The 14771-nt window shown below is 28.0% G+C and overlaps 1 protein-coding gene across 1 annotated transcript; it reads right to left on the reverse strand.

The window, feature by feature from the left end:
- Positions 1–20: 20 nt before the first annotated feature.
- OCT59_022293 (uncharacterized protein) lies at positions 21–1966 on the reverse strand (the record flags this gene model as incomplete). Its single annotated transcript, XM_025327128.1, has 6 exons — positions 21–270; positions 337–402; positions 521–628; positions 705–893; positions 1108–1505; positions 1604–1966. 6 exons carry the CDS (start codon positions 1964–1966, stop codon positions 21–23), a joined length of 1374 nt encoding a protein of 457 aa, XP_025172796.1.
- Positions 1967–14771: the final 12805 nt, after the last annotated feature.

The raw sequence follows: 14771 nt of genomic DNA on the forward strand, positions 1-14771 counted from the left end.
GGGGAAAGAAAAACTATTTATTATTTCCCATGATTGAGATATAGAGAGTTGAGCTCCTTAGAAACTTGTTTAATTTCGGGTCGACTTTTTTGATTTAAGGAGCCACAACTATCGATTATCTCTTTAAACTTTAATGGAATATCACTATCAATTTTGCCTGGACCTTCACCAGTTCGCAATCTTTCCGGTAACATTTTTATTAGTCGTTTGGTTGTGATATCCTCAAACGGTTTTTTTCTTGAAGCGATTTCCCAGAGTAACACTGAAAAACTGAAAAATAAACCCTAAATTAATACTGTATGTTAATAATATAGTGATTGCTTACTTTATATTCACCTATAAATATCACATCTTTTACACCATAAGTGGTGTTCTACACCAAATCGTTCTATCGGATAATACCTATTTTTAAATTATAATATGTTGATTATTATACCGTTTAAAAAAGTGCATACGTCATTCTAACAATTTGTTTTCTACGTATTATTTTCTGTAGAAAACACCTTAATAATATTGTTACCTAATCCCATCTTCATCCGATGTAGGTCGAGTTCCTTCGTAACTAAACTTAGCTGACTCGAATCCGGTAAGTTTAGCATTTAAGTCTTTATCAATTAAGACATTTTTACTAAGAATTATAAAGAAAACAGTTAAAATATTGATAACGTAATAACTTTAAGAGATATATTAAATAAATAAATTACCTACGGAGATTATGATGTAGGATATGATTATTATGACAAAACTGAATCGCAGAAGCAATTTGTTGTGAAATTTTTATGCGTTCAGACCAAGGAAAAGCGATATCTTTCTGAAGAAATAGTTCAAGGTACCCATATTCAGCCCATTCGATTACGATATACATACTTCTGTTTGAAGCTAACGTTCCTTTACTATAAGGATAAAAAGATAAGTCGATAAAATACTTAATAATGCGCCAATAATACCATTTATTATAAAATAGAGACCTTGAGCATTGAGCATTAAAGAAAACTCTGTATCTTTTCTTTTTTGGATAGTTTTTCGTGAACATTGACCGACATTATGATTGTCCAGCCAAATTAAATGCATATTGCTCGGGCCTTTATATTAATATAGTATACTCACAATCTGAGAATCGAATTACAAGCACTAAGATATAAATGATATATAGCTGATTTACGAATTTTTTCTTCGTCATTTTGATTTTGCGGATATTTAACTTTTATTAATGCAACTGTTTCCCCATTATAGTATTTTTTTTCAACTCTGCCATCACCTCGAATATCCTTATCATCATTTTCAGGATCCTCGATATCGTTGTCATAAAGCTTAGTTAAATTCACATCTTTGGGGTTAGGATCAAATCCTTTATTTAAGAAAGCTAAACTCATCATGTTGCATATAATATCCACTTTATCATTTAAAACATCTACTTTATTGTACGTTTCTATGTTTATTTCAAAATGAAATTCTTTAGTTGCATCATCAAGTTTATGTAAAAGTTCCTTATAAACTTCATTAATCTGTGTATAAAATACAGTAAGTGCAAATAATAAGCTTTAATAAATTCAATCTCTTTAAGGGATGGTTATCGAAAAATTTAACAAGGGACAATACTCACGTGAGAAGCATTTACAAAAGATTTGAGCTTCTTGTAAATTTTATCATCCGAACTTTCCTTATTCCCCATTTCTTTCATATACAGATTAATATATTTTAAAACTTCAATGTAATTTTTGTATGCTCGATTATATTTTCTTTCATCAAGATTACAACGGTTCAGTTGTTCTTGTGCAGTACAAACTCTTTCCTTAATGTCTGCCCACATTTCTTCATTGTCTACTTGAATTTCGATTTGTTTTTGAATTTGTTCTGCAACTGCGGAAGCCGTTTGTATTAATGGGACATTTTTCCCAATTTCTATAATCCTTTTGATTATCGACAAACCCGTTTTCAATTTCAACTTGAATTTATCATTTGCCATTTTATTAGTAGGTTCTTTTTTTTTTAATGATAATTTTGGTTTTATTAGGCGAATGTTGATAGGAAATGCCAAGAAAGATTCTTATCTATAAATATTTTTCAAATAAATGATTAATTAATAAGGTTAAATTAATGGTATGCGTTATCTGATTGGTAGAAAAGGTGGTATGATAAATAAATCAATAAATCACAAATAAATTTTATCATGCGATAAGATGATCGTGTTCGATTTAGACTTGAATCCAACGTCAAAGTGCGATAAATTATTGAAAAAAAAAGTCTGCATTTAATTTTCGCTTAATGCTCTTGTATCATTTTTTGAATTGTGACGGTAAATTCTGAACATTGGTAAATCATTATCAGTTATGTAAATCAATTTGTCATTATGATCTCCAAAGAATTGTTAATTTTTTACAATAATTATGTTTTAATCACATTTTTTCAGTTAGTTTTTAGTTTAATTTGATTGGTCAGAACTTTTTGTACAATGTGAACCAATTTCATATTTATAAACCTGGGGTTTTTTTTTCGAAATGAAATAAATGACCAATCAGAATCAGGAACGAGATAAATCGAGAGTATTTTTTTTTTTACGTGTTTTTACATGCAGGTTTCTTTAATCATTTATTACTTTACAAAAATGTCTTTGCAACAATTTCTTAATGATATTCAAAGTTTAAAATTCTCTGAAGAATTCTCATGATTCTTTTAAATCTAATGTCATTATAAGAAGGCAAAATATTATTGTATCAATATCGAGATTTTGGCTACATGATATATACAAGATTCCAAGTAACAAGCTTTATTCAAGTTAATAAACCAAGCATAAAAATTTCAAAAAATTTTATTTGTCTGAAATCTACAAAACTTTCGTTTAATTCTACAAATATATTTTCAATGAGTTTATTCTCTACAGTATTAATTGCTGTAATTCCTTGGACATTGTAAGAAAAGTTACAATATAATATTATAATGGTACACTAAATAAAAATTTGATCTAAATGTTTCAAACTAAATTTAATTTATAATAATTTATTTGCTAAAATTTGTACTAACCAAGAATTATTAATTACTTTATAATTAAATGAATTATAGTTATTGGATAAGGAGAATGTTATATCATTAAGATGCGAAACATGTGTAATTTCTCAATAATATAAATATCAATGCCTGATACACGTTTTATTATAATTATAAAAAAATCACGGAATACCATATAAATGATATAAAAATAAATCATAATTCTTTTTGCGATTAATAATCACAGTATTTGATTAAAGAGGCAAAATAATTTAATTTTTACATTCACCTCCGGTGAATTTCAGCAAATTATTAAAATTTTTAATTTTACCCCGGTGAAATTCACCAGGTGATTTTGTACTACACACTTTTTACACGTTAAAATATTTTAGATTTTTTTTATTTTTTTTTGCTTGCTTTTTACTAACTTCGTCTTCTTTAGATAAATAGTTTCAAGGAATTTAAGGTAAAGCTTTCTTACTGTTTTATTGTTATTGTTTTTCCATTACTAAACAGTAGTTACAGTACTAATCAGTTTTTTATTTCTTTTTATTCTCTATATCATTCCTTTTGCTTCCTCTTCATTTTTATCATCACTTTCTTATCACTTTACTTTGTTTCTTTTATACTTTCATTATCACGTTCGCTCCTTCATTATCTCCTTCATTCCTTTTACATTTTTTATTATCATTTTCGCTTATTCATTATCTATTTCGTTTCTCATCATCTATTTTGTTTCTTTACATTTTTTCATCATCATTTTCACTCCCTTATCATCTATTTCGTCCCTTTACATTCTTTCATCATCATTTTCGCTCCCTCATCATCTATTTCGCCCCTTTTTGCCTATTCATAATCATTTTCGCTCCCTCATCATCTATTTCGTCCCTTTACGTTTTTTCATCATCATTTTTACTCCCCCATTATCTATTTTGTTTGTTTACGTTTTTTCATCATTATTTTCACTCCTTCATCATCTATTTCGCCCCCTTTTTGCTTATTCATCATCATTTTCACTCCCTCATCATCTATTTCGTCCCTTTTTGCTTATTCATCATCATTTTCGCTCCCTCATAATCTATTTCATCCCTTTATGCTATTTCATCATTATTTTCGCTCTCTCATCATCTATTTTATCCCTTTACGTTTTTTCATCATCATTTTCACTTCTTCATCATCTATTTTGTCCCATTTTGCTTATTCATAATCATTTTCGCCCCCTCGTTCCTCTCATCATCTATTGTTTGTTTACGTTTTTTCATCATAATTTTCACTTCCCTTTTGTTTCTTTGTGTGTTTTCATCATATTTTCGTTCCTTTATCATTACTTTTGCTCTCCTATCATCATTTTCGCTTCTTTTTACATTTTTATCATTATTCTCATTCTTTTATCACTACCCTCACTCCCTCATTATCTATACAAGTTTATTAAATCATTTGATTATTTAACAGTTGGTACCAATAATGTAATATACTGTATATATGCGTCGTGTTATAATTTACTTAATTAGCAGTTGGAGCGAACGCAAAAAATACATGCATAGTATTAAGGGGTTTTGAAAATCTATATAAAGAACCATTGTACCATGGTGGGTGGAAGTCTTTTCTGAACATTTTTCTTGTAATTCACTACTTCTAATGAAACTTGATCATTTTTTACTCAATAATTATAATTACAAAGAGGAGAAATTTTACACGTTTTTTATATTGTACATTTTATTATTTTTTGATATGTTAAAAATTGTACAATGTTTAAAAACGAATTTAATGAAAATAATTATAAATCACGTGATACGGTAAAAATCACCTCCGGTGAGCGTTAAAAATTCGATACTCAGTCCTGCACGTACTAATACCGGTCAGTTGCTTTACACAAAAAGAATAAGAATAAACTTGACATAAAACATCCCGAAACAAATTGTGTTAAAATCATTCTGTTTCTTTTTTTCTTATTCGTTTCGTCCGAGTCTCTAGTTATGATTGGTCAGAATCGATTTGTGACAGATTTGTGACCAATATTTATTTTATTATTACGCAAGTTTATCATTTTATGTCATGTGTTACTATTACCACATAAAATATTTTTAGTGGCTTAATCACTGACTTAATCACTTCTTTCTCATTGTTTTAATTTCAATATGAGTAAGTTAATATAATTTTTTTAATTTAGTAAAGTCTACTAACAACATTCTGTCATTTCAGCTGAAATGCAACTGCCATACCTCCTTCTGAAGATGTAATTGTACTTAGGGTTTAGGGTTAGGGTTAGGGCCAACTGAAAATTCAACTACACAAGAAACGGACGTAACTTCTACACAAGAAAGGAACGCAATTTCTGATCCAAGGAACGCAACTTCTGTAACACCTCTAGTTTTATCAGATGATTTGCAGAGGGTTCATGATAATTTGTCCGCATCGTCGCGTTTATTTACAATGGGCTTAGCAATGAAGATAAATTAGAATACCTAACTTCGATTCAAGTTGCGGTTCAAGTTGCGGTTTAAGTTGCGGTTCGAGAAGAAACTAGAATATATCGTAGATTAGGGGTATGTTTTGTTTGTTTATTATTTGTTTTGTTTTATTCATTTAAGAGATTTTCTCACTTAAATAACCTATAGCTTCATCGAATTCTCAATTATTTTAACAGAGTTCGATGATCGAACTAATGGCCAACACGGTCGTCACTTGTCTCACCATTGGTTTGTTGGTAATCTCTAAGAATGAAAATTATAATCTGATATCATATGCTATTACATATTTCATACAGGAATTAGATGTGCACTAATATTTGATATTAATATAAATACTAACAATTTCTCGTCTAATAAATACTATAATTGTTTAGAAAAATCGCAAAAATAGGAATGATATACTGTTCTAAATAGGATTTTATTTCAGATAGTCTTTAAAAAAAAGTTATTGTAAGTAATTTATAATTATGAATAAATTACATAATTACATATTTAATAAAAGATTATAATGATAATTCTAGTAAATCAAGTTTTGTCTAATCAAATTTTTGGCCATATTTCTTTCATAAATTTGCATTATATAATTGTATAATTAATAATTCCATTAATTCTCCTTTACAATAATTATTTCAATTAGATTTAACTAAATTATAACTTTTGCCTAAAGAAATAAAATGTATAGATCAAAGTTCTATCTTAATAATAAGTATATTTACACCATTTGGATTATGTATAGATAAATAGTTACAAGTATAATAAAAGATTAGTGATATTTTGCTAATATTAAATCATGTTTTATTAATAAATGTATAATATTATGATAGGTACAAGTACAAACTGTATATAAATACTAAAACTATTGTAATATACCTGCCAATAATCACTATGTTAATACATTAAACATATGTAATATTTAATTTTTAGATATTACAGAAGGAATTTATATACTATACAAATTATAATAATTATTAATACAACCTATTATAGCTTATTATACTAAATAAATACAATGGATCAATACCAACGGTCCAACAATGTTAATATAACCTAAAAAGTTATTAATAAAAAAATTAAGGTCTTCATCTTCTCAACTATAAAATATAGGAGTAACTATACCAATGGCAGCCATATTGTGTCTTGTGGATTGTTGGGAGGTGGAGAAAGGTTCAATTATCTAATTCAAAACTATTGTACCTGAATATAATAATTATTTTAATAGTAATCAGTATTTAAGTTGCAATATCTTCTAATTTATTATATAAAGTATGGTATATTAAACAAATTTCTATATTTGTTAAAGTATTTATACAAGTTACTGATATACTTGAATCAATTAAAAATAATTTAATTGCTGTTTTAATATCACTAACTTATTGCAATTTAATAATAAAGTAGTATTACCTTTTGATTTAATAATTATCATGTTTATTTGTAAATTTTTGCTTTGATTTATGAATTGAAAAATTATAATAAAAAATCCTTTAACTTGTATATTATAACTTTTAATCAATTTTTCAAATTTTATTAAATTCTAATTTTTTTATAAAAATATTTATATAAAATATTTGTGATCCATTCAATTTAATCTGAAATTTAAATTAAATAATAATTCTATAAATAAAAATTAAATTACTATACTATTCTAAAATTAAACAATTCCAATTCCTAATCCTGATCTGCATTATAGCAATTTTAATTAGAATTATAACTACTTTAAGTTTAAAATAGTTATTTAATTTTAAATAGTATGAAAAGTAAAATTGCTTTTTTATTTAATTTAATTGAAATTCTAAATCTTTTATTTAATATATAAGTTTATCATAGTATATTTCTTGTAATAAAGAATCTCACTTTATATTTTTTAAATAATATGATAAATCTAAATTTTTCTTTTATTTTGTAATTTAGCTATTTTTTAATTATAAATAATAAAATTATTAAATTATTATAATAAAGCTAATATAATTGATCATTAAATTTAAATTTGAAATAAATTGTTAAATATCAGTATTTTTTATTGCTTTGAAAAGTAAGTTTTCACTTTTTATTTAGTTTTCTATACTTTTTTTTCAGGAATTTATTAATCATATATAATATAAAAACTATTATTTTAATGAAAATTTACTTTATTAATATGAAAAAATGGAAATTTCTTAATAATGGTGAAGTGGTGACTTATTCTCAGCCATCACATCATATTTGGAAACCCACAGCTGTTATTATGACAGAATAGTATATTAAGTCTAGTGATTTAGCGCTTCTATATAGTGAAATAAATAGTCATAGTGCTTTTAATGAATTGACTGAAGACATTTTTCTCAATCATATGTTTGATGAAGATGACTTTGCAATGATATGTATTTTTAAAGAAAATACTCTTCCAAAAAGAAGGTTGCAATAAAGGAAGATTACGATATGATGTATCATATCTTTATTAATTGTAATTTAATGGCTGCAAAAGCTGCAGATCATAAATATAAATGCAAAAATGATATTGTTTATGATATGAATCTTATAGATCAGTGGTACAATGAATTATTACAAGCGTTAGAAAGGTGTAAGTTAAACACTAATCTAGATATGATCAATGTAATAGTTATAAACAGCGTAAATAGTATAATATAATTTGTGATTAAGAGTTCACTCTTAAAGTGTGTTTAGTGTAACAAAAATTTTATTTCTTTTTTATCTTTTAGATAGAGCTAACCTTATATTTTCCTTTTTCATCATTCTACATCTAACTAAGGTTACTTGTCGAAACTTAGAGGTTTAAGCAAAATGGCATTTCACCAAAAAGCGAAATTCTGCCAAAACTATATTAAAGTTATATTAAAAAACTGGTAAAACTTTGGAAAAAGGTGAAACTGCTGAAACTTATTATAAATGCTGAAACTGCCAAAACTCTGCCAAAACTATAATAAATTTATAGTAAAATTTTGATGAAACTAATTGTAGGATTTTGAAGAGGTTTAAACAAGTAACCTTACATCTAACAGTATTTACGTATAGCTAATATTCATTAAAAAGAAAAATACGGTTTACATGAGGAAAGTCACTGGTCAAATTTTTAGATCTTTCAGCGATACGTTACCTTTCGATCGCTAGCTGTTATAGGACGGACATAATCCCGCCAAAATTTTAATATCCCGGACATTGTCCCGTCCATGTCCCATCCACGTCCCATCCAAAAATTGTCCAAGTTTACAATTTGTCTTATCAAGACAGCACCTAATGGGCTATAATTTATAATTAAGATCACGTGATTTTAATGTCCCAATGTCCCGGACATTGCTAAAATCTTTGGACGTGTCCTGGACTGTCCCGTCCCATCCATGGACATGTCCCATCCCTATGACAACACTGCCTCAAGGTGACAGGTCAGTCTTTTTCTTGGAGGGGCAGTGTATTAATAATGTTTAAATTTATTTAAAATACTTTATTTTATTTTACTTTTGTAAATATATTGTATTACTTCAACATTATTATCAATAAACATGATTATACATGAAGTTGAAATTAAAGCCCAAAAGTAGAAATATTTCAACTTGGGAAGGTCAAAAGTCGAAATTAAAGTCGAAATGGTCGAAATTACATCCTAATCATATGATTTTTATAATTATAATTTAATATAAAATTTTAAACGTAAATAACTCCATCAATATTGATGCTACAGATATGAAATATATATCATTGGAATCCTCTCAATGAGCTGAATCCAACCGTGTAAAGATCATAAAATCGAATCACTGGATGCGGAGTTTGTTAACTTTGAATTTTAATATTATTGTCTACTATAAAAATTATGACTATTTAATACCAAATTTTAAACGTGAATAACTCCGTCAATATTAATGCTACAAATATGAAATACATATCATTGGGATCCTCTCGATGAGCTGAATCCAACCATATAAAGATCATAAAAATCGAATCACTGGATGCGGAGTTCGTTAACTTTGAATTTTAATATTATTGTCTACTATAAAATCATATGACTTTGATAGGACCCCGGACATCACATATATAACTCATAACTGATCTGCATGAATTTAAGTACTTTTTGCTCCTGCTAAAATAGACCTAATTTGCTAAAAATCAAATTATCACATTTCAATCTATACTAATTTGCTAAAACTCAAAATATGAGTTAATAATCTTTTCTTTTATTATCAATAAAAAAATAAATGATTAATATAAATTAAACTGCCAATTTTTATAATTAAAATATGTAGATTATAGATAAAATAATCATTAATAAAAATAATAAATTAAATAAATAATTATTAAAAAATAAAATGTTGCGAAACTAAACGGACGGTTTTTTGGCCCGCATTATGCTTAATTTTGGCCGGAATTATACTTAATTTTGGCCAAAATATAACCTGACCCCGAAACTAATATTTTTAAAAATATTATTTATAAAGTTAAAAAAAAAGGATAAGTTAAATTTAAAAAAAAGTACCAATTTGCTCAAATATAAAATATGACTTTGTAAAATCAATACAATTTGCTAAAACTCATAATTATGACTATTAATTAATTTTCAATCAATTTGCTCTATCTAAAATTATGAGTTTAACCTAATTTTGATTGAATTTGCTAAAACTCAAATGTGAGTTATATATAATATGTGATGTCCGGGTCCTACTTCGACCATTTCGACTTTTGGAGGGGCTCAAGTCAAAATCATTTCGACCATTTCGACCATTTTGGAAGTCAAAGTTAATCAATTTCGGTTTCATGTATAAACATGATTGCGTCTTTACAAAAAAAAAAAAAAAAAAAATTTACCTTATCATTACTACTAGATAAAATTTATATTGAAATGAAATTAAAAAAGTTATTTAATAATCAGTATAGTAAAAATAATATTAAACTTTCTTATAAATTTTTAGATATAGTTATTTTATAATATAAGTTTTATATTTTAAATAATATATTAATATAATTGCCAATTATTTATAATTGATTATATAATACATATAATATTAATAAAAATAATTATTAACCATACTTAAAAAATACTACAAAAATAAAGTAAGCATTAAAAAAAAAGAAAAAAACTAATAATAATAATAGTTCATAAAAAAGCAAAAAAAAATAAAAAGAGTATTAATATTATTTTAAAGTAATAAAATAAAAACTTATCTTAATAATAAAAATTATTTTCAATTATTTATATATATAAAAAAAAAATATTATTAATGCTATTTTTTAAAAAAAAATAAAAAATAAGAAAAAACAATAAAAAAAAATTTATTTAAATAAATAAATTACAAATATAATTATATTGTATACAGTTCATCTTCTCTATAGTGAATTTTTATATAATGAATAACTTGCTATAATAAAGGTAGAGATTTTTTTTATATATAATAAAATAACCCTCAATATAGTGAATTTCTCATTATAACGAATTTTAATCTTCAGTTCATAAGATTCACTATAGTGAAGGTGAACTGTAATATATATAATAAATAATAATTAGTGATTGAAATTATATAATTAATATATAAATTTTCTTTTTTAATATTGTATAATCCTATTTCTTATTTTATAGAAAAATAAATTTTTTTTTTTAAATTTATATAAGGATTTTGTAATTTATCGACCTCCCGATGCATTGACCCCCCTATGTGATCAAATCACGAAACATACATATATATAAATAAACCTTTATTTATTAATAATAAAAAAAAATTGCTCAGTTAGTTCAATCGGTAGAACACTTGATAATATACTTTTTATCATAAAGATGCAGGTTCGATTCCTGCACTGGGTCTTTTATTTGTTTATTTTTTTTTTTTAAACATCCGAGTTTCGTTCAGCAACTAAGTCACATTACATATAACACGTGATTAAATATATGCGCATACGTCAAAGCGCATTCAAGAACGATTAACAGTAAAGAAAGCATTAAAGAATCTTTATTCACTAAAGAACTAAGCATTACAATTCTTTTGATAGTGTCCCAAATTGCCACATTTCTTGCAACACCTTCGTTGCTTTGTTTTTTCGCTCTGATCCTTCTCATTCGATGCTTTATACCTTCTTGTACCCGCCGGTCTTCCTTTACCACGCCTTATTTTTGGATTTCCTAGCTGGAATGGGTTTATATTCTCCTTGTCACTCTCGTCAAATTCTTCCTCACCTAATCTTTCGTCTTCAGATTCAAATTCGCTATCCTCATTGGCAAAATCCTCTAGAATTTTGATCAAGCGTAATGAATCTGTCTTCGTCTGTAAAGCTTTTCGCAAAGCTTTTTTATATGTCCCATGAAGTGTACCATACATGATCTTTTCATCAAGAAGATTCATCCGATGTTCAAGAAGGTCTTCCTTTTCTTTATCAATAGCACATAGATATCCAACATTATTTTCTTGTATCGCATTTGTGGACATTCCATTTTGAAACTTATCAGCAACAATAAATGCTTTATGCGACGCATCTTTATCTTTTTGATACCATCTAGATGGGATAAGTCGAATATGAAACCTAGCTTCGCAAGTATTTAACATTACTTGAAAATAATGTCTACAAACTACCCCTTTTTGAATAACCATAAGGCAAGAACACATATGCGCATCGTTCTTCAGAAGAATTATATAATGCTTCGCTATTAACGAATTTCCTACTCTAACCGCCCATATTTCCTTCACATTATCACGACCACTAACTTCTATTAATTGTTCTATAGTAGCCCGAGGACTTTCAGCACATTCATCATCATAACATACTTCATTAATTACAACAATATCTTGTTCATTGATCGGATTTGCAGCATAATAGAGGGACTGATTGATTTCATCGCGTTGCAACTTTAGGATTGCTGGCATGAGAAACCTCTGACAATATTTATCCACCTCAGTGAAAAGGAAATTTGCATGCTCCTGATTCTTAACGGAAGGTATTGCGAGCTTCCAGTATTGATATATGTTCTTTTTATCCTGTTCGTGAGTAAACATGTATTTCGACATAAGTTCGCATAGAGAGACGTCAGAGTTGAATAGCATTCTTTTAATGCATGCATTTACAGATTCAACGCGAGAAGTAGCAATCATTCCTCCGGTGAATCTAAAACTTGTGCCCAGTACTCCTTTGATGTGTATAATCCCTCTAGGTAAGTCTTGCTTTGGGGATAGTCCTCAATCAATTTCGTAAAATGATTGTGAAATATTGTTCGGACAAGGCTATTTCTACATCGGTAAAAATCTTGAAGAAATTTTTCATAATTATCTCCAAGAGGCTTTCGGAAGTTTTTATGAAGATTTTGCGTTATATGAAATGCGCAATGAACTGGATACGTTTTCGTAAATACAGTCAACTCCCTCTATAGTCACTCCCGTTATAGTCACATTCTACTATATAGTCACACCAGTTGAATGTTCAAAACACTTTATTATTAAAAACTATCCTATATAGTCACAATCTATCTATAGTCACTATCACACCTATCTTCAAAAATCTTATATTAAAAAGAACCGTTTATAATCACAGTTATATAAAGAATATATTAAATAACTTGGCATCTAATAATCGTACAAAGATGTATCATTGCTTGTTAGAATCGTCTCACTGAGACGAATCGAATGGTGGTAGTTTTATCCTTTTCCTTTGCTAATGTTTACGGCCAGACCACCCATTGCCTCTTATGAGACTAATCTCAGGTCTGTGTCCTATCATCTTCAATGGGCAACCATTATACCGAGTACTTAATTCCTCAGGTAACAGCACCACTATAGAAGACATCCCCCATCGGGAGTTTTATCCTTTTCCGATAACTGGCTGATGAGTTATTCAACAAAATGTTAAACATCGGCATTATAATATTTCTTGATTTACATTTACTGCGCCATTTAACATTTTGCTAGATTTCTCGGTACCTAGTGATTGTAAAAAGACGATTTATAGCTCGTTGGAATCGCCTCATCGAGACGAATCGAATGGTGGTAAGCTCATCTCTCTGTGATCAATATTGACGGAGTTATTACTTAAAAACCATTTAATATTTTTTAATTTCGGAAATTGATCTAGTGATTGGATTTCGATGTATCTTATACCATTAGATTCGTCTCATCAAGACGAATCGAATGGTAGTAAGATCGTCTTTTTAGGATCAATATTGGCAGAGTTATTACACAAAAACCATTAATATTTTTTTAATTTCGGAAATTAATCTAGTGATTGGATTTCGACTTATTTTATACCATTAGAACCGTCTCATCAAGACGAATCGAATGGCGGTAAGATCATCTCTCTACGATTAATATTGGCGAAGTTACGATACAATAAAGTTTTAAGTATAATTCTGGCCAAAATTATGTTAATTTTTGGCCGGAATTATGATATACAAATATAAGAAATTTTTTATATAGTCACATCTCTTTATAATCACCAAATATGGACTGTCCCAAATGTGTGACTATAAAGAGAGTTGACTGTACCTCCTTAACTGCAGTGTCAACGGCCGGATCGGAATCTGTCATAATTACAGTTGGATGAATACCAGTAGCTTCAACAATCTGTCTAAAAAGCCAAGCGTAAGATTGCTTGCTTTCATCAATGGTTAAACCTTGTGCAAAAATAATGTTTTGCATATTTCGATCGAATCCCACGAAAAGAGATAACGCCATCCCGTATCGATTCATTTTATGCGTAATGTCATTGATAACGCAATCGCTGAATTGAATCCAGCTCTACTCCGCTCCAGTGTCATCCATAACAAATGCGTTAACATGTTATCGTCATCCTATTCTCGCGCTATGATCCATCTAGAATCTCGTTCTTTTTGCTCATCTAACCAATCTGACATTTGCGCAGCGTCATTTGAAAGTGACTTTGCTGTGGGTCAAAACTTCTTGATCGTTGCATATAAGTCTTGACTGTAAATGGGATGAGAAGGATATTTTCCTTCCAAATATCTTCTCTGCGTGGTCGCTCCCATTTTACAGTGATCGGTCATAAATTGGATATCCCTTACCATTTCATCATTAAACTTCTTATCTTTCCTAAACTTAACTGCTTCGACGCTCAGATCATGATTATGTTCATCCACAATTTTATTAATAAAAATCGCAGAATCTGGATTATTCACTTTGGAACAAGAAGCATTATTAACATGCCACAGGCATAACATCTTTTTGGTGCTAGTTTCTTTCGCAGATTTGCACGTATATTTTCTTCCATGTTCGTAAGGTTGCTTGCCGAAACCTAGGGGTTTAGGCAAGATGGCATTTTGCCGAAAAGTGAAATTCTGCTGAAACTATATTAAAGTTATATTAAAAAACTGGCGAAACTTTGGAGAAAGGTGAAACT

The sequence above is a fragment of the Rhizophagus irregularis genome, chromosome 31, assembly GCF_026210795.1.
Source record: "Rhizophagus irregularis chromosome 31, complete sequence".
NCBI lineage: Eukaryota > Fungi > Glomeromycota > Glomeromycetes > Glomerales > Glomeraceae > Rhizophagus > Rhizophagus irregularis.